Genomic DNA, 26,721 nt, shown 5'->3' on the forward strand with positions numbered 1-26,721 from the left:
AACTTACATTTCCTCATTTATGAGGAGGATAACATTACATGAGAAACAACTATACGGGTTGGTGGAATAACTGGTTTGTCATCTAGTAACATATTGAACTATCTGGGTCTATTTCCTCAAAGTTTAGATGAGAGGCAACTTCACTGCGCTATAAATTTCTTAATAAGACTACAAGACAAATCCAGGAGGGATGTTTTCCTTGACTGTACAGCCTACAGTCATAGCTTCAAAATAAACAACACCATTTAAAAATGAAGAAAAATGTCTTCATTCAGGCAAATTGGAATCACTACCCTGGCATGGTAAAGAGACCCAAGCATTGATTTCATTCAAAACTGAGTGATGGGTTAGGGTCTGAATATTAGGGGAGTCAAAGAATATGCAGATGGAGCATGAAAATAACATTGAGGCAAAGATTGGCCATGATATTTTTGAATGCTAGACTAACTGGTGGGCCACATGACTTTGTTTCCCATTTCTTACATCCCTCTGAGCAGGGGTTCCCAACCTTTTTGATGCCATTGACCAATACCATTAAGCAAGAGGTCCATGGATCCCAGGTTGGGAAACACTGACTTACAGCCTCCTACATAAAGAGTGCTAGATTCCTTGCTGCATAGTTCAGAATTATTGCCACATTGGTTGGATTAAGTAGGTCAAGTCATACTTAAATTTTGTTACATGACCTTCTGGGATGTTCAGAATTCTTTAGTATTAAATTTCATGACTGTTAAATGATCAATGCAAGAATAAACCATTAAATAACTAAGTTACAAACACACATGCAAAAATGTTAAATATATGCTCTACCTCTTACTTTCAAATAATTGTTCAATTTATAGTAAGGTCGTTCTAATTACATCCTGTGCTATATGCTGATAGGTTAAGAGGTTAAGTGCAAGAATGCTGCCTGGACACTGCAAGAGAGGCAAAGAAATAAACTATTGAGATTCTTGGACCTGTTTCATCATTCATTAAGATCGTGGGTAATTGATGACCAAACCAACCCTGGTAATTGAAAATATTAGGCAAATGTGACAAAGGTACATTATTCTCCGATTTAGAATAAACAATTGCTAAAGCTTCAACAAGTTTCTTGCAAGTTCCACAGTCCTTTGCATTTACCGTCTGCTAACTTCACTCTCGCAAGGCCTGACTCTGCATTTTTTTATTTAAACGGGGAAAGAATATTACAGGAAGGCATCACAAGAACACATTTATAAGACAGAAATAGCAACAGGTTAAAAAATAGGAATATTAGTCAGAGAAAAATAAATAAGTGACAGCATTTTTGAAGGATCCTATCAAAGCACAAGAATACATATTTGAAGGGCTACAATAAGGAAGGCCCATTTAAAAAGCATAGAAAATGACAAGGAAAATAGTTCAGCCCACAGTATAGGTTACAAAATGGGAAATATGATCAACAGAATCACAGACAAATCAGAGGTATTATTTTTAATGAAAAATGCCTACCGATTCTATTGTTTTAAGACTGGAATTATTCACTGTAGAACTTTAAGAGCCTTATTGCTTCATTCAAGTAAAGGATTACAATTTATAAGTCAGAGCAGCTACATTAAGAGAATTTTAAAAAATATATAAAACACAAAATACGCACTAGCCAATACAAACATAGGAAAGCAAAACTGAAATAAATTAAATAAATTGTTCCAATTATTTAAAGACAGAATTCGCATGGAGAAGAAGAAAGAATAAAGAAAAAAGGAAGTGAAGTAGGAGGATACAAAATGATATAACACATGATCAGCATTATAAGCACTTAGCAGGGGAATATTAAGCTGGGGAAAGATATGCAAATCAAACCACTAATAGCAGTTAAGTCATTTTAACAATCTCACGTTGGACTGAGGTATTGATGCACCGTAAAAAGCCTCTTTTAGGAGTACATCCTGTGATGCTCCATAAATTGCTTTGGGCCCAGAAAAACCTTAACAATCACGATATGAATTCATTTGTCAAATAATAAATCCATACAAGATATGCTAACTGATGATGTGATGTTAGGTTCCACTAAATAATTTGTAGATCTGAGGGAAAAAAATTATTGAAGTTCTAATAAATTAAAACACACAAATCACTACAGGGAAGAAAAGATTATTTGAAGATGCAGAGCCGAATGCACTACTAATCACACTAGCAGTCTAAGTAAATACTGGATAATAACCAAATTTGATTAGATTGGTACGCTTACGTTTTTGAAATTATATGCTGGAACTTGGAGTTCCTGGAATTATATTAGCATTTGCAGAGCACTTTTATAGCTGCCAGAATAAACATTCAAAACAATCGGTTAAAAATTGATGTTCTCAATTTCTCAGGAAGAGGTACAAGATGGACTGATAATACCACAGACAAGTGGCCACCTGCAAACAACCTTTACTGATAGGATCAGTAAAATGACAAGTAATTGGCACAGTAGTCCCCTTGAGTCTGAAATCTGGCTGTTATCAGCTTGCAGCTGAGCTACACTGGCTGCAATTATGAAGTAAAACAAATCTGAATAATGTAGCAAATCATAAACACAAGAGATTCTGCAGATGCTAGAAATCCAGAGCAACACACACGCAAAATACTGTCTGGCCTGCTGATTTATTCAAGTGTGTTGCTCTGAAGGGTATGGGGGGGGTTAACTAGCCAAGATTCCAAGGGAATAATGTAGGACGTGAGAAAATAATAAAACCAGCCTAAAGAAAAGGTTATCATAGAGCAATCTGAAATAGATTCTGTATAAAAAAAAACTAGCAGAAATTTAAAGTAGTCAGGGTTAATAATGCTGAAGCTTTCAAAAAGTACGTCATCAACATAAACATCATAGTGTTAAGTGCTTTAAATTAGTTAGTATTTCTCAGATTTTCCTGCTTTAAAGTTTCTATCATATAAAAAGATTTCTGCATGTGATACTGATAGCCAGTTCTTTGTTGAGTTGGGGAATGCAGTCTACTAAAGTCATGCCTCAAACATTCAAAACTTTTGACCACTAATTTTCTGGTCACAAAGTAAAAGCTGAAATGAAGGCTGACCTTTGGAGCAAATAATGGGAGAATATATGTCACAGCAATACAACAAGAGCTGTTTTTCTACAAAAAAGGTTGAGCACATGATGTTACGTCCAATAATTATAGGTTGATCACAGAATGCTTAACACTAAATTAGTTATAACTCCCCAGAACAAACATCCTTCGCCTAAGAATCCTACTGATACATACCTGTAGTAATCATACAGTTCGATAAGAACGGCCAAGTCTTCCAAAGAGATGTCACTCTTTTCCCAGAATGGAATTTTAACTAGCTGTCTACCAAGATTTCCAAGAAGATCCTTTAACTTCTGCACGCTCTCTAGATACCGTGGTTCCTTTGCAAACAAATCCTGTAAGGTATGAAGGCTTCCTTCTACTGTCCTATTCAGATCTCGAGAGCTCTCAGAAACCTGCATTGAAAAAATGTAGATTAAAAATGGTAAAAACTTTGGCAAGTGGTCTGCATTTCCCTTTAAGTTCTATGATAGTTTTATAGTAAGATTTGCACATTTCCTTTATGAAGGGTAGAACTCATAACATGGATGCAGCCTGCACTTTTTTTTAAAAAGAATTATGTCTCAAATGGACTGCATATTAAATCATTTGCCGTACTGTTGTCTAGATGGTTAAAATATATTAGTGGATATGCCATTCAATATCAAATAAATTTCAAAATCATTTCACCATACCTGTGATGTTAGCTAATTAATTATTTCTAAAGCACAAAAATATTAAATAAAACATTCATGTAAACTTGGGAAAACCTGCAGCCACTGCAAAGATGACTGGCATTGCAGAACTAGCACCCCACATTCAGCTTGACAGACAAGAAGAAGTTTGTGCTGGTGCTGATTGTTTTTTGGAAATAAGAAGGGACCAGCCCAATATGTAAAAAAAGAGAACAAATATCTTTAAAAATCCTAGCTTGAGGCCATCAGGTTCTGAAAGTCAGACCTTTGCTACTGCAAACAGCCTTTTTCAAAATTTGAAAGATAAACTATCTTCCAAAAACATACAGACAGAAATGAGGCCATTATTCACTTGAGCCAGGATCAATCTTCAAGTACATCACGGCTCAAGTTCATGCACCTACACTAATTTTGTAGATTAAGTTTAAGACACTTATCCATATCTTGTTACAAACTTTTAACTGAGTTAGGCTCAATTGTTTTTTTTTTGGTGAGGATTCCATATTCCCAATATGCTTTATGAAGTACTTCCAGACACCATTCCTTCAGACCGGATCTAGTTTTAAGGTTACATATTCTGGCTCCAGACTCCCTTGTGAGGAAATAATTTCCCTATCTGCATTATCAAATCCTTTAATCGTTTTAAGTACCTCATTCAGATCATCCCTTAATCTTATATACTCACAGGAAAACAAGCCTAGCCTATGCAATTTACAATTTAATCCTTTTAGTTCTGTATAGTACTTGTGAGTATGTGCTTTATCACTTCAAAGGCCAATAAATATATCCTTCCTGAGATAGTGCCCATCTTGAAACAGCTAATAACCACGCCCTTAATCGACTACAATAACCTGCAATCCCTTGCAATGAGGCTTAATCACAGTAAAATAGCTATAGTGTTAGAAATAAAATTGTGAGATGTTTTAACCAGTTGAAGAATGTAAAATAATTTAAATTCCCATGATAATTTACAAACAGCTAGTATGTCAGTGGCACTGAACAGCTCATTGCTAACCTGTAATAATCAAAGTTAACGTTGAAATTAACACAAGGTCAAACCTTAAGGCCACATTCAGCTACATTCAGTAAGAAAATTAAGGATTGAGACAGGCTAGAAATACAGGAGACAAAGCAACATTGAAATTGGCTGCATATCACATTATTTTCTTTTGCAGTATTACTTAACTTTGTACTGATGCAAATGAATGAAGCCCAAAATAACATTATGTGCACTCATCATCCTGTGAAAATAAAACTACTCAATAATTTGTCCTGAGCTTTGCCTCATTTATTAACAATTTGGTCTAAAAGAAACTGATAAACTAAATTCATTATGGTATTCCCAGGTTATGCAGTTATATGAGTGAATTATAAGGCAACTCAATTACAATAAAAATATACTGGGATCATTTAAGAGATTGACTAAAGTCAGAGCACTTAAGAGAATGCCAAAGCTAGCAAAGGAATCTGTGCCAGATCTAAATTTATGTCTCTCCAGATTTACTCATGAATATAAATGCAATGTATTACCTTTACACACTAGGGCTTTTGAATAACAATCCTCACTGTGGCTTTTTCCTCCTTTCAGCCAACGTTCTCAAGTGAGGGGTTTGGGAGAAACAATATTGTTTCTGCTCTGTCCTAAAACTTACTATAAACAGCGTTTTCTTGTTGTCAATATGCCAGAGGTCAAAAATACCTATTGGTGAATTTACTCTTATTGTTCAGCTAAGAACCAGAATAAATCCAGAATATTTTTTTTCTTTTAATCTGTCCAATGTAAATGTAGGTTAATAGTATTTTTCTTCCTGGAGCAACAGAATATTAGGAAGTCTTCCACTACATAATCATTTACTCCCTCCGTCATGAACACAGTATGTCTGTAATATCTATTGTCTAGATCAGGGGTTTCCAAATTTATTTATGTCATGGTCAAATACCATAGGATCCATGGAGCATAGGTTGGGAAACCCTGATCCAGATAATGCACCAGTTATTCCCTTAAATTAAGAGCCTAATCTGCGACCTCCAACACTAGAAACACTACCTAATGAAAAGGGACAGCTCATTAATATCCTTACAGCCAGACTCTGATGACCTGCATGCAAATCCTTTGATCCCGATTTGAATTTCAGAAATACCACAGGCAACACAGCTGCCCAAAACATCCAGTCTTCTGGCTTGGATGATGAGTATAGACCAGCTACTGACACTGAAGCAGCTGATAAATTGTATCTATTCCCTTGAAATAAACAAAACTCACATGAACAGCGTATTTGGTTCAATGAGAACAGATAGTCCTCAACATGCTCCAAGTACAATGTATATAACTGCCAGCATGTCAAAAACTGCAAAGAGCATCAAAACCCTCATCTGTAAGCAGAAGAGGAGGAAGAGCGGACATCAGAAATAGTCAGCCCATATCACCATGACAGATTATAAGATCCAGCACAAAGTCAACACCAATCAAGCCTTTTCTGAGAAAAGTGATCTACCCAGACAAAACCGACAGAGCATTCTGCAGAAGTTCTCTGCTACCCTTGTGCTTCTCAGAAATATCTCTACTTATGATGTGGGACAGCAGATGGATACTTGCCTGGTCAGCATGGAGCAGGTCAAACCCACCAATGTTACACTGCACTCACACATGATGCAAGTTTTCTCCAAAATGGTCTTGGGGAGGGAATTAGGAATTGGATCCAATTGCTATACACGGACATAAGCAGCAACATCTAAATTAATGCGTGAGAAGTGGAAGGCTTCTCTATCGAATCTGGAGTCAGGCAAGGCTGCCAGCTTTCCTCTGTCTCATTGTGTTGGATTGAGCTCTCTGCCAAACCCGTCAATAAGCCATTAAAGGAGTGATGTTATCAGCTAGTAGAGGCACTCAGATCAAAGCCTCATTGTATGTGAATGGAGTTTTCAGCTCAGTCCCATGGTGACCATGAAAACATCTATGACAAGTTTGAACTGGCCTCAAGAGACGAAGCCAATCACAGTAAACAAGGTCATGTTTATTGACAATTGGCCCTTTATCATCAAGTCAGACAACCAGAAAATGCCAGTGATTCTAGTTGGAGCAATCCAAGTTGCCATCACTGCTGCTGTTCATAATGCTGGTATGATCCCTACCTCACTCTTACACCATGGCCGACGCCCAAGCCATCTTCCGTCTTAACTGGAGATCAGGGACAGAGAGGGTCATAAGATACAAATATCCAGAGAAAGGGGGATAAACACACCCACATTGAGAACATTCTGACGATCACCTTTGCCCATGGTTGTATACAGATCTGAAGTATGCAAACAAGAGCCACTATGGGCAGAGGTTCAACTATTCTTCAAGTAGCAAAGGATGGGCTTGCCCTCCTTGCTGTATGGTGTCCTATTGAGTCAGATCTTACTACACTACCTATCCTTGGTAGAAAGGTTTCCACAGAAAAATATCTTTATCCGTAAATCCATCAGGAAATGGTCAGCCAAGAGTATCTCACTGACTGTGCGAGAGGATCCTGTGGAAGATTTCCAGAGGAGTCTGTCCAAGTTATTTGACAGAACCCCTCTTCAGCACAGTTCACAAATGAACACCAAGACCTCACTTGGCTGGCAGTAAGAATGCAGAAATCCTGCAGTCAAGAGTCTCACTCCCACAAGAAGCTTCCCTCAAGATGGCTGCAATAGGGATTAGACAATCATCTATTTCTTCATGGACTGTATGTTTCCTCAGATATGGGGGAGGATTTAATAATTCTCATCAACATTCATCCAATGACAGTTAGCTAATAGTGAATCTGTGATCCACAAGCACTTTGTGGGGGGGAGCATATTGAGACAAATACTAAATGCTTCTAAATGCTCATCACCTCAGTAACTAATTTACTGGTCTTCCAGTGCAAAGATATGTTGCAGGGAAATGCTGCTGACTGACACATTCCAGAGTGAAGGCCTACATACTCAGGAATACATTAAAGCCTAGTATAGCCACCACAAAGACAGTGGGGAAGGACTACAATCTTGGTACAATGAATATGAAAAAAGTTGTGTATTCCCTATATACACTGTTATGAATAAAGTATACATTGTAAATTTTAAAACTGACATGGGCAACAGGTAAATGGGAACACTATCAACTACAGATTCCTCTCCAAAAATCACACGCTATCTGGCTGTGGATTCTAAATATTGGAACTACCCTACTCAAAAATGCACAGTTCATTCAAAAGAAGGTCTGAAGTTGTTAAAAGCTGATTCATGATCACCTTTTTGGCAGACAGTGCATAAACATAAGTTACTCTGCAGAAGCTGGAAATTGTGAGCAACAGACATAAAATACTGGAGGAATTCAGCAAGTTAGGCAGCATCTATGCAGGGAAATAAACAATCAACATTTTGGGACGAAACCGTTCATCAGAATTGCAGACAATACTTGCGGGCTGTACCAGTTAAAGCCCAAAAAAACACAAAGTGAATAAAACTTTCAGTAAACTTCAGGATCACATAGCTTGAAATTTGAGTACATTGAAATAATGTTAAACTCCAATGGACTTAGATCTCCAAAATGGAACTTTCTCATTGTAATTTAGTAGCACATTAATCTTGCTTTTAAAAGTTGTAAGGTTAATGCAGAGCATTATTTTTGAGGATATCCATTTAGTACTGCAAAACATGCATTTATCCTGAAATCTGGTACTGATAAAGCAAATGCAGCAAATAGTTTTAAAGGTCATTTAGAAATGCTGTTTGTGCACTTTGGCATGGAAAACCACATTATTGAGGAACTTAAAACTATCATTCAAAATGGCCTACTCATTTCACATGTTGTACAATGCTCAAAAATGTGCAGCAGTATCCAGTGGCAAGCAACAAGAATCAGAAAGGCTGGTAGGAATCCAGCATATCCTTTCATGAATGACAAGATTAAATTATCAGAATGAGGACGGTGATAGCTGATAAACTTTAGGAATAGACAGCTCTATGGGAATAAAATATAACAGCAATAACAACGTAGGCTCAAAAGGGGAATCAGAATCAGGTTTATTATCACGGGCACGTGACATGAAATTTGTTAACTTAACAGCAGCAGTTCAATGCAATACATAATCTAGCAGAGAGAAAAATAATAATAACAAATAAAACATAATAATAAACAAATAAATCAATTACATATATTGAATAGATTTTTTTAAGTGCAAAAACAGAAAGACTGTATATTTTTAAAAAGTGAGGTAGTGCCCAAAGCTTTAATGTCCATAAAGGAATCGGATGGCAAAGGGGAAGAAGTTGTTCCTGAATCACTGAGTGTGTGCCTTCAGGCTTCTGTACCTCCTACCTGATGGTAACAATGAGAAAAGGGCATGCCCTGGGTGCTGAAGGTCCTTAATAATGAATGCTGCCTTTCTGAGACACTGCTCCCTAAAGATGTCCTAGGTACTTTGTAGGCTAGTACCCAAGTTGGAGCTGACTAGATTTACAACCTTCTGCAGCTCCTTTCCTGTGCAGTGGCCCCTCCATACCAGACAGTGATGCAGCCTGTCAGAATGCTCTCCACGGTACAACTATAGAAGTTTTTGAGTGTATTTGTTGACATACCAAATCTCTTCAAACTCCTAATAAAGTACAGCCGCTGTCTTGCCTTCTTTACAAACTACTTTGATATGTTGGGACCAGCTTAGATCCTCAGAGATCTTGACACCCAGGAACTTGAAGCTGCTCACTCTCTCCACTTCTGATCCCTCTATGAGGATTGGTACATGTTCCTTCGTCTTACCCTTCCTGAAGGCCACAATCAGCTCTTTCATCTTACTGACGTTGAGTGCCAGGTTGTTGCTGCAGCACCATTCCACTAGTTGGTATATCTCACTCCTGTACACCCTCTCGTCACCACCCGAGGTTCTACCAACAATGGTTTGGATATTCCTGGGTACAAAGTGCTCAGGAAGACGAGCAAAGGACAAAAAGGAGTGCTATCAGAATAAAGTGCTGGAGAGAGAATACCACTAAGTCAAAGACAGAATCTGTCTGCTGAGAAGCAGAGGGAACATTACACTGCTGACTGTGTTCTAAAAGTTACCACTGAGCGGCAGAGACAACCCCAAGTGGGGAAAGTGTAAAAACAACAGAGCAACTACAAAAAAAAAGTGGATTTTTCATTCTCCCAACATAAAATGGCATATTAATGATACTAAGGACAGTGAAATTGAAGAATTTCTAATGGAGATCGAGATAATTTGCTAAGTAGTATATTTCTGACCCTATGAGGAAAGAGGCATTGCTCAATTTGGTTTTGTGGAATGAAATACATCATACTTTGTAACACACACAAAATGCAGGAACTCAGCAAGCCAGGCAGCATCCATGGAAAAAAAGTACAGTCGACGTTTTGGGCCGAAACCCTTCGGCGTTATGCTGCCTGGCCTGCTGAGTTCCTCCAACATTTTGTATGTGTTGCTCAGTTTTCCAGCATCTGCAGATTTTCTCGTGTAGGTCATACTTTGGTGGGGTTCACTGAGTAAACAGTGATTATGTGAATTATAGAAAAAACATAGCAAAATATAATTAATTGAAGGAAGGGCAATTTCAATAGGAAATTGGCGACTAAGTACGAGAAACTTGGTACGACTTCCAGAAAGCTATCTCACATGTAAAATGGCAATTTCAGACCAAACTGGAATCACAGACTGACAGCTGTGACAAGACTTAATGCTATCACCTCCTACAAGTAAAGTAAGTAACATCTATGATAAAGTTATAGATAAGCTCAATATCCTTTATGCTCACTTTAACCAACAAAACATGGAGGCACTTTCATGAACTCTCATAGTCCCAGGTGACCATGTGACTCTGAGAGGATGCTCTCATGTCACCCTCAGAGGGTGTACCCACAGAAAGCATCTGGTGCAGACAGGCCATCTGGTCAAGTACTGAAAACCTGTGCTGATCAACTGGCTGGAGTATTCACTGATATCTTTAGCCTCTTAATGCAGCAGTCTGAGATACCCACCTGCTTCAAGCAGGTTTCAATTTTACCAGTGTCCAGGGAGAACATGGTATCCTGCCTCAATGAATATTGTTCAGTAGTACTTGTATCCACTGTGATGAAGTGCTTGGAGGGTTTGGTGATGAGACACATCTACTCCTGCCTGATGAGCAAGTTGAATCCACCCCAGTTTGCCTACTGACACAACAGGTCAACAGCAGGTGCCATTTCATTGGCTCTTTACTTAATCCTGAAACATTTGGTCAGTGAAAGTGCATATATCAGGATGCTCTTCAGTGACTACAGCTCTACATTCAATATTGTCATCACCTCGAAAATAATCAATAAGCTTCAAGACCTAGGCCTCAATACTTTGTGCAACTGGACCCTCAATTTCCTCACTTGCAGACCCAAATCAGTTCAGACTGGCAGCAACATCTTCGACAGAATCAACATCAGCACAGGTGCATTGCAAGTTTATGTGCTTAGACCCCTGCTCTACTCGTTTTATACTTATGACTGTGACGCTATGCACAACTCCAATGCTGTATTTAAATTTGCTGGTGACACCACAGTCACTGGCCAAATCAATATATAGGAGGGAGACTGAAAATCTAGCTGAGTGGTGCCGTGACAACTTCTCATTCAATGTCAGCAAGACCAAGGAGCTGATTATAGAACACAGGACCATCACTCAGTCCTCATGGTGGGGGAGGGAATCAGAGGTGGAGAGGGTCAGTAACTTTAAATTTCTTGGTGTTATCATTTCAGAGGATCTGCCCTGTGTCCAGCACATTAGTGCCATCACAAAGAATGCACGGCAGCACTTCTACTTTCTTAGGAGTTTGCAAAGATTCAGCACATTATCTAAAACTGACAAACCTCTATATATGTACAGTGAGGAGTATACAGACTGGATGCATCATGGCCTGGCATGGAAACACCAAAGCCCTTGAAAAGCCTACATAAAGTACTGATACGGCCCAGTCCATCACAGGTAAAAACCCTCCACATCATTGAGCACATCTACAAGGAGCGCTGTTGCAGAAAAGCAGCATCCATTATCAAGGACCCCCACCATCCGGATCATGCTCTCTTCTCATTGCTGCCATGAGGAAGGTGGTACAGAAGCCTCAGGACACATACCACCAGGTTCAGGAACAGTTATTACCCCTCTTCAACCAGAGGGGATAACTTCACTCAATTTCACTCACTCCATCACTGAACTGTTCCCATAACTATGGACTCACTTTCAAGAGCTCTTCATCTCATGTTCTAGATATTTATTGCTTATATATTATTTATGTTTGTATTTTTTATTTTTCTACTTGCACAATTTGGTGCCTTTTGCACGTTGGTTGTTTGCTCTGTTGGATGCAGTTTTTCATTGATTCTATGTGATTCTTTGTACTTACTGTGAAGGTTCACAAGAAAATGAATCTCAGGGTTGGATATAGGGACATGTCTAAATTTTGATAATAAATTTACTTTGACCTTTGATTACACTGAATAATGTACTTGGTCTAGATTAATTGGAATGTAAAATTGACAGGGAAAAGTGCAGAAGAACAACAAGATTTCTTTAAGGAAGGAAGAGACCATGTATATTTTAGCTACATTCTCACAATGGCCAAAGTTAAAAACACACAGTAAATAAAAATAAGCAATAAGATTCTTGATGTTAGAACCAAAGCACTAGTCAAGTTGAAGATTGTCCAGGGACTACTTGGTTTTATTCTATCTGTATTATTGATCTGGATATGAGTTGTGCAAGTCATAATTTCTGAAGCTGAAGTCGACATAAAGACTTGTATTGTTGTGAACTGTGAACAGCCCTGTGTAACTGTGGAAAAACTTCCCCCTTATAATAAAGGCCAACATATTTTTTTTGCAACTGAATTACTCACTGCATCTACAAGGTAACTTCCTGTTCCTTGTCTGAAAGCATCCTGACAGATTGCGGCATCAGCATTTAATAGTCTCACAAAATCTAAATCTGCTTTCCCACTGAGTGAATAACCTATTAATTTTCCTCATCATGCTCCAGTTACCATCTTTTGCCCACTTGCATAACATCGCCACTCCTCATCACCTATTCATTGTATACTTTTCTTCCTATTTTATATCAGCAGAAAACATGGACGCATTAATAACTTAGTCAGATGGAACAACGCATAAGTAGATCATACAGCTCCAAAATGGACTGCTGATATCAGAGGGACATATTAACAACTGCAACTAACTGGGGAAAAAAAAACTCAACTGTATTACGTTTTGTCTAACAAAAATGTTAACCAACATTTTTTCCATCTATAATACTCAATTCCATTAATCCTTGTGCAGTCATTCACTCTGGAAATCTAAATACACTCTATCCTAATGGCATCTTTTTCGATAATGCCGATTATAGCCTCAAAGAATTGCAATAATTCTATTGAAAATTATTCCTCCTGTCTAATACTGTGTTACTGTCAGTTCCGCCGCTGGCACTTAGGACAGCAATGAAGGTCCTCCATCTCTGGCGGTGTTCAGGGCTCCTCTCGATTTTTACTCTTGTCAGTCACACAAGTCCTAGGTGGAGACTCAGGAATATCGTCGCACTCAGATGTAGAAGGATTCTTCACTGCTGTTTCTGCAACAATTTTGTTTGATCAGTCAGGTTTGGTAGCTGTGAGGTAAAACCCCGAATCTGGAGGACCAATGGATCACTCTCAGTCTGCCCTCTACCCTTTGACCTGTTTGGCATGGATGACGCTACCAAGAGCCAAAGCATAAAGCCCTGACTCCAGCCAACATAACTCTCCAGGTCATTGAGGCACACAAGCCTCCAAATCCAACGACAAGGTTGTGGTCCTCTTGGAGGTGTCTAATCATGTTTTTTCCCCAAATGCTGTTTCTACTACCTTAAAATGTATTCTAGCATTTTCTGAACTGCTGGTGTCCAGCTAACTTGCCTATGACTTACGCTGTCCTGTTCCCAAACTCAGCCCAAAATTCTAGATGTTATATTTGTTCCTTTCTATTCCACTGAAATAGCAGAAGATGCCAGCAATGCATCAAGTTTCCCTGTTACCTCCACTTTGGGATGCAGTCCATCAGGATCTCAGAAATCTCTGTTCCTTTAGATTGCCTTGTACTTTTTTCCTCCAGTGATATCATTTTAAGTTCTCCCCACCCCACACCACCACCTGGTTAATTACTATTTTTATTATGCGCTCAGTTCTTTACTGTTGAGATGCTAAATATTTCTTTCCTCCATAACTTTCCTCATTGTTGCTTACCTTGATTCTTCTTCTAATAGACAAGTATTCACATTACTAATTTTTCAAGATACTATATAGTCACTTCTCATTAACTTGTTCTCATTTTCTATTTATCCCTTCTATCAATTTTTAATCAACATGTGCTAGTCGTTAAAAGTTCTCCAGTTTTAGGGTTACTACAATTATTACTATTCTTTGCAATTTAAAGCCTTAGTTTTCAATCTATCATCAAGCTTAATCACTTTTATTGTACATAAAATAATTTTTTCCTCTGGAACTCTTATTTTCAGTGGAATGCATATTTATTGAGCATTGTCAACCACTGGTTAATTACCATCATTTTAAAAAAAATATCCCACCTTCTTTATCCAATTTGATAAACATTCTTATGTACATAAACACAAGAGATTCTACAGATGCTGGAAATATAGACCAACACACAAAAAAAAAGCCTCAAAGAATTGTAATAAACTTTTCTTTTTAAATCTTTTTATTGAGTAAGTATACAAAAAAGGTAAGCCATATAAACATTAATACAATGTTAAAGTATAATAAAATTCCAAAAGATAACAATACCAAAAAGAAAATACTACAAACAATGTAATTTAAGCATAAGAAAGCAAGATAACATAATAGTATACTAGATTTTATATATATCAATGAAAAAAAAAAGAAAAAAAAACCCCAAAAAAAAAACCCACCGTGCAACTAACTAAAAGCAAAGCAAAGCAATGGGCTAACTTGAAACCAAACAGAGTTAAACTTAAAATCACGTCCTCAATCCCGACCTCCATTAAAACAGTGAAAAAAAAAACAAGAAGGGTAAATATTACATTAAATGAAAATATCGAATAAAAGGTCCCCAAATCTGTTCAAATTTAAATGAAGAATCATAAAGATTACTTCTAATTTTCTCCAGATTCAAACATAAAATCGTCTGAGAAAACCAAAAAAAGGTAGTTGGAGCATTAAGCTCTTTCCAATGTTGTAAAATACATCTTTTCGCCATTAAAGTAAGAAATGCAATCATTCTACGGGCTGAAGGGGAAAGATTACTAGAAATTTTAGGTAGTCCAAAGATAGCAGTAATAGGGTGAGGAGAGATATCTATATTTAATACCTTAGAAATAATATTGAAAATATCTCTCCAAAAAGTTTCCAAAGTAGGGCAAGACCAAAACATATGAGTTAAAGAGGCTATCTGCCCCGAACATCTATCACAGAAAGGATTAATATGCGAGTAAAAACGCGCTAACTTATCTTTGGACATATGTGCTCTATGAACCACTTTAAATTGAATTAGGGAATGTTTAGCACAAATAGAGGAAGTATTAACTAATTGTAAAATCTGCCCCCAATCATCCACAGAAATGGTAAGCCCCAATTCCTGTTCCCAATCTACCCTAATCTTATCAAATGGAGCTTTCCTAAGTTTCATAATAATATTATAAATCATAGCCGATGCACCTTTCTGACATGGATTAAGGTTAATTATCGAATCTAAAATATATATAGGAGGAAGCATTGGAAAGGAAGAAAGTATAGTACTTAGGAAATTTCTAACTTGTAAATATCTAAAAAAATGTATTCTTGATAAGTTATATTTATTAGATAATTGTTCAAAAGACATAAGGGAACCATCTAAAAATAAATCCAAAAACCGTAAAATACCCTTAGTCTTCCAAGTTTGAAAAGCGCGATCCGTAAAAGAGGGAGGAAAAAATATGTTACCTAAAATAGGAATCGCTAACCCGAATTGATTAAGATCAAAAAATTTTCTGAATTGAAACCAAATGCGCAAAGCATATTTAACTATCGGGTTAGAGACCTGCTTAAGGCGTTTCGAATCAAAAGGAAGAGAGGAACCTAAAATAGAACCAAGTGTATAACCCTGAACAGATTGTAATTCCAATGCTACCCATTTAGGAATAGATAGTATGTCCCGGTCAAGTAACCAAAATTTCATATGTCGAATATTAATAGCCCAATAATAAAATCTAAAGTTAGGTAATGCTAAACCTCCATCTCTCTTAGCTTTCTGTAAATGTATTTTACCCAGTCTCGGATTCTTATTCTGCCAAATAAATGAAGAAATTTTAGAGTCAACTTTATCAAAAAAAGATTTAGGAACGAAAATTGGTAAGGCCTGAAACACATATAAAAATTTTGGCAAAAAAAACATCTTAACTGCATTAATACGACCAATCAAAGTTAAATATAAGGGAAACCATTTAGATGAAAGTTGAGTAATATGGTCTATTAATGGTAAAAAGTTAGTCTTAAATAAATCTTTATGTTTACAAGTAATTTTAATCCCAAGATATGAAAAGTAATTATTAATCAATTTAAATGGAAATTTATAATATAAGGGAAGATGTTTATTAATCGGAAAAAGTTCACTCTTACTAAGATTTAATTTATAACCTGAGAAAAGACCAAATTGTGCTAATAACTCTAAAACAGCAGGAATGGATCTCTCAGGATTAGAAATATATAAAAGTAAATCATCAGCATAGAGTGATAATTTATGGGACTTTAATCCCCGAGTTATCCCAGTAATATTTGAAGATTCTCGAATAGCAATTGCAAGAGGTTCTAATGCAATATCAAATAATAGGGGACTAAGAGGACAGCCTTGTCGAGTACCACGAAAGAGAGGAAAAAAAGGTGAGTTTAAGGAGTTAGTACGAACCGAGGCTACAGGGGAGTGATATAACAGTTTAATCCAGGATATAAATTTCAAGCTAAAATTAAACATTTCAAGCACCTTAAATAAATAAGGCCATTCTACTCTATCAAAAGCTTTCTCGGCATCTAAAGAAATAACACACTCAGGAACATTTTGTGAGGGAGTATAAACGATATTTAACAATGTACGAATATTATAAAAAGAGTAACGACCTTTAATAAAACCCGTTTGGTCTTCCGAAATAATAGAAGGAAGTACTTTTTCTAGTCTATTTGCTAATAACTTAGAAAAAACTTTAGAATCAACATTTAATAAAGATATTGGTCTATAAGATGCACATTGAGCAGGGTCTTTATCCTTCTTTAGTATTAAAGAAATTGATGCTCTATTAAAAGATTCCGGAAGTTTACCAAGTTTCAAAGAAGCCTCAAAAACCTTATAGAGCCAAGGAATCAATAAAGAAGCAAAACATTTATAAAATTCAACGGTAAACCCATCAGGGCCAGGAGCTTTCCCCAGATTCATAGAAAAAATAACATTCTTAATCTCATCCATTGTAATGGAAGTATCTAATAAAGAAGACATATCCTGTGAAATCTGAGGGAAGTCTAACTTATCTAAAAAATCATTCATATATTTAGAATCTCGAGGAGACTCTGATTGATATAAAGAAGAATAAAAATCACAAAAGGTTTGATTAATCCCCACATGATCCAATATCAATCGATCATTTTGGTTATAAATCTGATTGATTTGAGATTTAACATAATTAGATTTCAATTGATTAGCCAGCAGCTTGCCAATTTTATCACTGTGAACATAAAAATCACTTCTTGTTTTCTTTAATTGGTTTACAATCGAGGACGAGAGTAGTAAACTGTGTTCCATTTGAAGTTCAGTTCTTTGTTTGTATAGCTCCTCAGAAGGAGCCATAACATATTTCTTATCAATTTCTTTAATCTTGTCCACAATTGCCATCTCCTCCTGCTTCTGTTTCTTCCTCAAAGCAACGGAATACGAAATAATCTGACCCCGAATATAGGCTTTAAAAGTGTCCCAAAGAGTGTTAACCGAAATATCTTCTGTATGGTTAATTGTAAAAAAAAGCTCAATCTGTTCATTCATAAAATTAACAAAGTCCGAGTCCTGAAGCAACAGCGAATTAAAACGCCATTGTCTATTGTTTGGTATATTGGCCATAATTTTAATAGAAAGCTTAAGTGGAGCATGATCCGAAATGGTTATAGAATCATAATCACATTTAATCACTGAAGGAATGAGACGAGAATCAATGAAAAAATAATCAATTCTTGAATAGGAATGATGAACATGTGAAAAAAAGGAAAAATCTTTTTCCTGAGGATGCAGAAAACGCCAAATGTCCGTCGACCCAGAATCAGAAAGGAAAAAATTAATCAAATTTGCAGATTTATTAGGTAAAGTCCGTAAAGGAGCCGAACGGTCCAAAGCTGGAGATAAACAGGTATTAAGATCTCCGCCCCAAATCAATGAAAACTCGTTCAAATTCGGAAACTGATCAAACAATGATTTATAAAATTCCGGACAATCCATATTAGGAGCATAAACATTAACCAAAACTACTTTTTTATTAAATAGTAAACCACTAACCAATAAAAATCTACCATTCGGATCAGAGATAATATCCTGTTGTATAAAAGTAACTGAGGAGTCTATAAAAATAGAGACGCCTCGAATCTTAGCATTGGAGTTCGAATGAAATTGTTGTCCCTTCCAGAATTTGAAAAAACGTAGTCTGTCCCCCCTCCGTACATGGGTCTCTTGTAAAAATAAAATTTGTGCTTTAAGTCTCCGGAACACTTTAAAAACTTTTTTCCTTTTAATAGGATGATTAAGACCATTAGTATTCCAGGAGACAAAATTAATAATAGACTCCATAAATCCTAAAGTCAACCCATAACAAGGAGGATTGACAATAGGCGCGACCCACAAACCCGGAGAGGAAACAGAACATACAAAAGATACCGGGGAAAAGGACGCAACCAATACTTCAATAATGTATATAGCCCAAAGAGAAACAAACTAAAACGTGAAGCCCCTCCCACCACCCCCCACCCCAAGACCCCAAGGCGAAATCTAAAGCAGACCCGCCAGAAAGAAGCAAGCGCTAAAACTACCCCCATGACTTCCGGTATACGCTCCCTAAAAAAAAGGTATAAATATGAAAAGGATCAGCTAATTGTAAAACAGTAAAAAAATAAGTAAAAAAAAGTTAGCTCAATTAAAATACACACAGAACAGAACAAAAGCCGGAAAGTATATATTAAAAAAAAACCACAATAAACCTCAAACTCATGAATAGACACAGCAACAAAAAAAATAGGATTATTAACATAAAATGATTATAAAAAGCAAAACAGAATAAAATTTAAAAAAAAACTACAAAATTTAAGGCCGCACAGGAAATACGTAAGATGACAAAAGGGAAGTAACCACCCAGAATCCCCTGGGAAAAGAAAGAAATGACGCAGTTAAAAAGAAAGTTTAGCAGCCATATTAAGAAATCGAAAGTAAACTTTTCTGCCCAAATAGGGCACAGAAAAGTTAAAACCAACCAATTCACAGCCTCCGATCAACGGAGAAAATTAAAAAAAGGCAATTAAGATGTTGAAGATGAAAGTTGATCCAGATAACTCTGGGCATCCGATAGAGAATCAAAAAAACGAAGGGCTCCATCTAACATGCGAATCCTTAGACGTGCAGGGTACAGCAGCGCTGGTCTTAAATCCATCTTATAGAATTCCGACATCACGGATCTGTAACGGACCCGTTGGTCCCAGATTGGTTTACTGAAATCTTCCACGAATCGGAACTTAAGATCCGAAAAATCAATGAAACCTTTAGATCGAGCGAATCGAAACAGTCTCTCCTTGTCTTGAAAGTAATGAAAACGTAAGATAACATGCCTAGGTCTATCTGACCTAGACGAGTATGATGGGATTCTGTGAACACGATCCAGTAGCGGTGGTTGGTCAGGAAATACAGTAGGGAATGCATCTTTTAAAAGTTGGGAGAAATATTTCATAGGGTTGTTAGCTTCCACGGCTTCCCTGACGCCAATCATTCGTAAATTCTGCCGTCGCATTCTAGATTCCAAGTCAGAGTTTTTAAAAGTCAAAAAGTCAAGTTTCTTCTTCATTACATTAATTGTTTCTTCGACTTTCCCCATCTTAAGCTCACTTTGTTGCGCGGATTTTTGAAGATCAGATATAGCCGACTGATGTTCCGCAATACATGTTTGCATCTTATCAATTAAATCGGCAATTTTCTGGAACTTAGTTGAGATTTCCGTATGAATCAGGTCTTTAACAAAGCCCATAATTTCTGTACGAATCATCTCCCTAACAGAGGTTGAAATTTCCCTCTGAATTAACTCCGATATCGCTTTCAAAGTCACCGGTGATTCAGTCGGAGGGAGATCCGTAGCTTTCGGTTTAACCGGAGGTTTACCATCCTTGCCGTCTTTCCCGTTCTTAGACATAGCCGATCTCAGTATCATCCAATTGTCAGAGAATTCAGTTTAATTCAAAGTATTGTAAAAATTGATGCCTTAATAGTTAATTAAAGTATAGCTGACCATAGAGAGAAAAAACTCAGAGGTAATGGAGCGAGTCAAGAACGCGACTTCACTCCATGAGCGCTACCGGAAGTTCCGAATTGTAATAAACTTAATGAAAATTATTCCTCCTGTCTAATCCTGGCCCCCATGCTGTATTACTACCTTGTGTACATAAGGCAGTATGCATAATCCTGATGAAGGGACTCCACCCGAAACTTCGACTGTTTATTCCTCTCCACAGAACTCAGCCTGAAATGCAGAAATTCCTCCAGCATTTTGTGTGTTCTTATCTACATGCATGTTCTCAAAATTTAAGACTCTGGCTTATGGCTTGTTTTTACTCTCATACTGAATGCAAAGTTAATCATATTATGATCACTCTTCCCCAAAGAGTCCTTTACCGGAGTTAATTAATTCCTCTAGTCTCATTGTTCACAAGACCAACTGTAAAATCTCTTTACCTGCTCAACACTCAACAGATTCATTTAGTTGGTGACTAGAGATTGCAGATGCTGGAATCAGAAACTAAAAATAAACTGTTGGAAGAATTCAACAGGTCAAGCAGCATATATGGAAGTAAGAGGATGGTTGCCGTTTCAGGACAAACCCTGAATGAGGACAGAGTGTAGAGGGAAGATAGCCAGATAGGAGTGAGAGGCAGAACAACTGGAACCTTTAATTTCAGACATGCCTTCACATATCCCTGAATATGAAGATTTGTGGTAAGGAGATTGATAAACAATAAGAGCATGTATTTTGTTGTTAATTTGGATGTGGACACTCAGTTTTATGGTTTAACTGGCCACAGCATAAGTTATAAAATAAAGCAGTGATAGAATGGTTACAGCACAGAACATTATTGAGAGAGAATTTCTTTTTCGTGAAGGTGGATGAGGAAAAACAGATGGGAAAATATAGCATTAGCGAAGTAAAATGCATCACTGTGTATAATTCATTTATGCAAAATCCAAGACCAAGGGAATTAATTTACTTGAGGACAGTCAGCCATAACATTTTGCCATTATTGCCTTTTTGAATGATCTACTAGGGAAATTTCACAGCATAGACAATGCATTAAAATCCAGTGTACCAATCCAGGAACCAAGCTGTGACCCACAGGATAGTAGGTGCCTCTTCATCACTTTCCCATGCCTTCATTCAGTTCATTATTGATTCGGATTTCTCCTCTGCATTACTGATATGAATTCCTTTCTAATTCAATTTAATCTGTTATTCAGTTAGAAAGGACTCTAGCATCCGATACAATAATATTTTATAAGTTAACAAAATATGCTGAAACTGCTAAACAAAAAAAATGTAGTAAGCCAGACAGTATACCAAATTTGCCACATTTAATACAGCATTACTGGTGTCAACTACATCCAACATTGTAGCATTGGAGCTAATATTGTTTGAATGTCACATTGGTGAACTAGCATGGTGTTGGTACTGTAAATTCTCTTTATTTTATGCATTTCCTTAACTTTTATACATCATGATCAAATCAACTGGATAGGAGGAATCTTTATAAATCAAGTTTCTCACATTAGGTAGTCCTGTAACAATACTTCCAGCTGCTTTAATTAAAAAACCTAAAGTAAAAATCAGATGAATTGGGAGACACTAAAATTGCATGTATCAGTACTACGACTGACTAAAGGTAACTAGAGGCAAGAGAAAGGAGCAGGTTAAATTTGATTGGAAGGTGATTCAGGCAAGAGTGACAGCAGAGCAGCAATGGCAGAAGTTTCTGAGAATAATTCAAGGGACACAAAATCAATACAACCTAAAGAAACAGCAGCATTCTAAAAGGGAGGATGAGGTAACCGTGGTTGACAGGAAAGCTAAAACTAGCATAAGAGAGGGCACACTATACTACAAAAATAGTATGAAGCTTGAGGACTGGGAAGCTCTTAAAAAAAAACAAGCCAATAGTAGGCAACTCAAAAAGCAATGAGGAGAGAAAAGACAAAATACAAAATACAAAGGTAAATTAGACAATAGAACATAAAACAAGACAGGCCCTTCGGAACACAAAGGTTATACCAACCTTTTAACCTATCCCAGATCAAGCTAACCCTTCCACATCCATCCAATTTTCTTTCATCCATGTGCCTACCCAAGAACATTTTAAATATCCCTCATGAAGCTGCCTCTACCACCACCCCTGGCAGTTCATTCCATGGCTTATACTTCAAAAAAAACCTACCTCTATCATCCACCCTATACTTTCCTCAAATCATCTTAAAATTATGCCCTTGCCTTTTAAAAGGCAATGGCATAGCCTATCTATACATGTAGGTATAATCTACCTATACGTCTTAACATCTTATACATCTCATCAAGTCACTTCTCATCCTCCTTCACTCCAAAGAGAAAAACCCTAGCTTAAGCTTTTCTCATAAACCACACTCACTAATACAAAATGCATCCTAGCAAATCTCCTCTGCACACTTAAGTTAAAAGGGTCAATGCATACTATAAAAGATGACAGCAAACGTTTTCTTCAGATGTACAAAGAGTAAAAGAGAGCAAGAGTGAACATTAGACTGCTGGAAATAATGCTAAAGTAGAAATAAGGAACAAAGGAATGGTGGAGGAACTGGTTAAGTATTTTATACCAGTCTTCACTGTGGAAGACACAGGCAACATGCCAGAAATTTGAGAGCTATTGGGCAGAAATGAGTGTAGCCTATTACTAAGGAGAAGGTGCTTGGGAAGCTGAAAGATCTGAAGTTAAATGTAACACCTGGACAAGATGGACTGCACACCATGGCTCGGAAGGAGATAGCTGAAGAGATTGTGGAGGCCCCAGTGATGATCTTTCTAGAATCACTAGTCAGGAATGATTCCAGAGGATTTGAAAATCACAAGTGTCATTCTATTCGACAAGAAGGGAGGGAGGCAAAAGACAAGATATTATAGGCCGGTTAGTTTAAATTCAATGGTTGGTAAGATTTTAGAGCCCATAATTAAGGATGAGGTTACTGGGTACCTGAAAACATTTGATAAAAATAGGCCAAAGTCTGCACAGTTTGCTTAGGGGAAAATCTTGCCTGACAAATCTGTTTGGATTCTTTGAGGAAATAACAGACAGGATAGAGAAAGAGACAGAAGATGTTGTTTACTTGGATTCTCAGAAGGCCTGTGACAAGGTGCCACACATGAGGCTGCTAAACAAGATAACAGCCAGTTGTACTACAGGAAATATACCAGCATGGACAAAAGACAAGCTGGCTGGCAAGAGACAGAGTGGGAATAAAGAGGGCCTTTTGTGGTTGGCTGCTGGTGACTAATGATGTTCCTCAGAGGATAGGGTTGGTTCCGCTACTCTTCACATTATATATTAATGATCTTGATGATGTAATTGTGGATGATACAAAGATAGGTTGAGGGGCAAAAGGTGTTGAGGAAGCAGGGAGCCTGCAGAAGGACTTGGACAGGTTGGGAAAATGGGCAAAGAAGTGGCAAAAAGGGGTAAAACATTGGGAAGTGCATGGTCATGCCCTTTGCTAGAAAAAATAAAGGTGCAGATTACTTTCTAAACAGGGACAAAATTCAGAAATCAGAGCTGCAAATGTACTTGGGAGTCCTTGTGCAGGATTCCCTAAAGGTTAACTTGCAGGTTGCGACAGTAGTAGAGAAGGCAAATGCAATGTTAACAAAGAACAGCACAGCACAGACCCTTCAGCCCATGATGTTGTGCCAATCTTTTATCCTTCTCTAAGATCAATCGAACCCCTCACTCCCACATTACCCTCCAGTTTTCTTTCATCCATGTGCCTATCTCCGACCCTCTTAAACGTCTCCAAAGTAGCTGCCTCTACCAACACCTCTGGCAGCACTTACCACTCTGTGGTAACCATGACTGAACGGCTAAGCGGACTCGATGAGCTGGATGGACTAATTCTACTCTTGTATCTTAAGGTCTTATGGAACCTGCATATTTCAAGCTCAATGTACTTCAGGAATGGTTTGAAATAGATTACAATCTGGAAAAACACAATGAATACAAGAGCACTACATTTTGATCTTGGAGTGTGTGTTACTGAAAACAATGGGGTTTTCTTAAAGAAATAATGACTTACCAGGTACTCGACTCCTGTTATGGTGCGGTTTGCATGTCTCATTGAATAGGCAAGCCTGAAGATTCCATCACTAGTTTCTCCATTACCGTAGAAACCAACAGCAATCCCTGCACTGATAAAACCAGATATTCCATCATTAGGAAACATTTCAATTAGACATAATTATGCTACTTACAATATTTCAAAATTATGATGAAAACAACGATACGACCATAAAACATAAGAGCAGAATTAGGCTGCTCAGCCCATTGAGTCAGTCTTGCAATTCATTCATGGCTGATTTATTTTCCCTGTCAATCCCCATATTCCTCAATGTCCTTACTAATCAAAAACCTATCAACCTCTGCTTTAAATATACCCAATGACTTGGCCTTCCCAGCTGTCTATTGCAATGAATTCCACAGATTCAGCACCCTCTGGCTGAAGAAATTCCTCATGTCTGTTCTAAAGGGACATCCTCCTATTCTGAGGCTGCATCCTCTGATCCTAGACTCTTCCACAAGAAGAAACAACTCTCCATATCCACTCTATTGAGGCCTTTCCATATGTGATAGGTTTCAATGAGATGCCCCCACCCCAACCCCACTCATCCTTCTAAACTCCAAGGTATGGGTCCTGAGCCGTTAAAGCCTCCTCATATTAACCTTTTCATTCCTGGAATTAATCTTGTAAATCTCTCTGGACTCTCTCCAATGCCAGCACAACATATATCCTTCCTTACATGTGGGACCCACAACTGCTCACAATATTCCAGATGTGGTCTAACCAATGCCCTATAAAGCCTCAGCATTACATCCTTGCTTTTGTATTCCAGTCATCTTGAAATAAATGCTATCAGGTCATTTGCCTTCTTTACTACCCAATCAACCAGCAAGTTAACTTTTAGGGAATCCTGCACAAGGACTCCCAATTCCCTTTGCATATCTGATTTCTGAATTTTCTCTCCATTTAGAAAATAGTCTACACCTTTATTTCTGATAACAAAGTACATGATCACACACTTCCTTATGTTGTATTCCATCTGTCACTTCTTTACCCATTCTCCTAATCTGTCCAAGACCTTCTGCAGATTCCCTGCTTTCTCAACACAACTTGCTCCTCCACCTATCTTTGTATCATCTGCAAACTTGGCCACAAAGCCAGCAATTCCATCTTCCAGATCATTGACATATAAACGTGAAAAGTAGCAGACCCAACACCAACCCCTTGGGCAACACCACTAGTCACCAGCAGCCAACCAGCAAAGGCATCCTTTACTTCCACTCTGCCTTGTATCACTGAGCCAATCTTCTGTACATACTGGTATCTTTCCTGTCCTGCAGTATCACTGACTCGTTAATGTCTGGCATGTTGCTGGTGTCTTCCACAGTCAAGACTCAAAAATTACTTATTCAGGTTGTTTGCCATTTCTTTGTTCCTTATTACTACCTCCTCAGTGTCATTTTCCAAGCATTACTATATACTTTCAATGCATTATTCTTTAAAATCAGAACTACCTTTACAAAGGTTGTACAATTGCTTGGGAATATCTCTAGTCTCTAGTTAAGAAGTTATGCTTGTACTTTAGCCATCTGGTAATATTAAACATTCAAACTAACTCGCAAACATTTTGAACGTATTACAGTATTGATATTAGCATCATTTCGTTGTACTCCCAATTTAAATGTATGATGCTCAATGACTATATCTCAGTGTTTAACAGCATCATTCCTGCAGTCCTGATCAAAAAGCTACAGAACCTGGGCCTCTATACCTCCTTCTGCAACTGGATCCTCGACTTTCTCACCGGAAAACTACAATCTCTGCGGATTGGTAATAACATCTCCACTTTGCTGACAATCAACACTGGTGCACCTCAGTGATGTGTGCTTAACCCACTGCTCTACTCTCTCTACACCCATGAATGTGTGGCTAGGCACTCCTCAAATGCCATCTATAAATAACAATATCTCACCAATAACAAAACTTAATTCAATTTTCCTGTCTGCTAGAAAAATAACAGGGCATTTTTAAAATTTCAAATTTCCAGCAAATGTTACTTGACTTCTATGTAGAGAAGGTATATATCTAATGTTTGGATTCCAAATAGTTGTTCTGAAAATAGATTATAAGCAATTGCAGACAGATGTTAAATCCAAAATAATGGCAATCATTTTATCTCATCTACAAACTTATTCTCAATAGTCCAGTAAATTTATGGATATATTTCAATTAGATCTAATTGTTCCATAACATTCACTGTATTTCCAAAAATTAATAGTAGTTAATTCAAAATCTACAGGTTTTTAAACCTAGTTTCAACATTATATTGTGCAGTTCCAATAATTTTACTTGCACATTGAAATAAAATTTATCGTTAAGTTTTTTGCCCTAAAAA

At 37.4% G+C, this 26,721-nt stretch overlaps 1 protein-coding gene across 4 annotated transcripts in view; it reads right to left on the reverse strand.

Moving 5' to 3' along the window:
• Positions 1–26,721, reverse strand: part of LOC134351923 (protein tweety homolog 3-like) — a 218,710-nt gene that overhangs the window by 98,857 nt on the left and 93,132 nt on the right. For all 4 annotated transcript variants that reach the window (XM_063058845.1, XM_063058843.1, XM_063058844.1 and 1 more), the window contains exons 3-4: positions 24,345–24,456; positions 3,231–3,451 (exon numbers count right to left, since the gene is read on the reverse strand). In XM_063058845.1, the coding sequence (XP_062914915.1) occupies positions 3,231–3,451; positions 24,345–24,456 (333 nt within the window). The remainder of the gene's footprint in view (positions 1–3,230; positions 3,452–24,344; positions 24,457–26,721) is intronic.

This window comes from Mobula hypostoma, chromosome 9, assembly GCF_963921235.1.
Source record: "Mobula hypostoma chromosome 9, sMobHyp1.1, whole genome shotgun sequence".
Lineage (NCBI taxonomy): Eukaryota > Metazoa > Chordata > Chondrichthyes > Myliobatiformes > Myliobatidae > Mobula > Mobula hypostoma.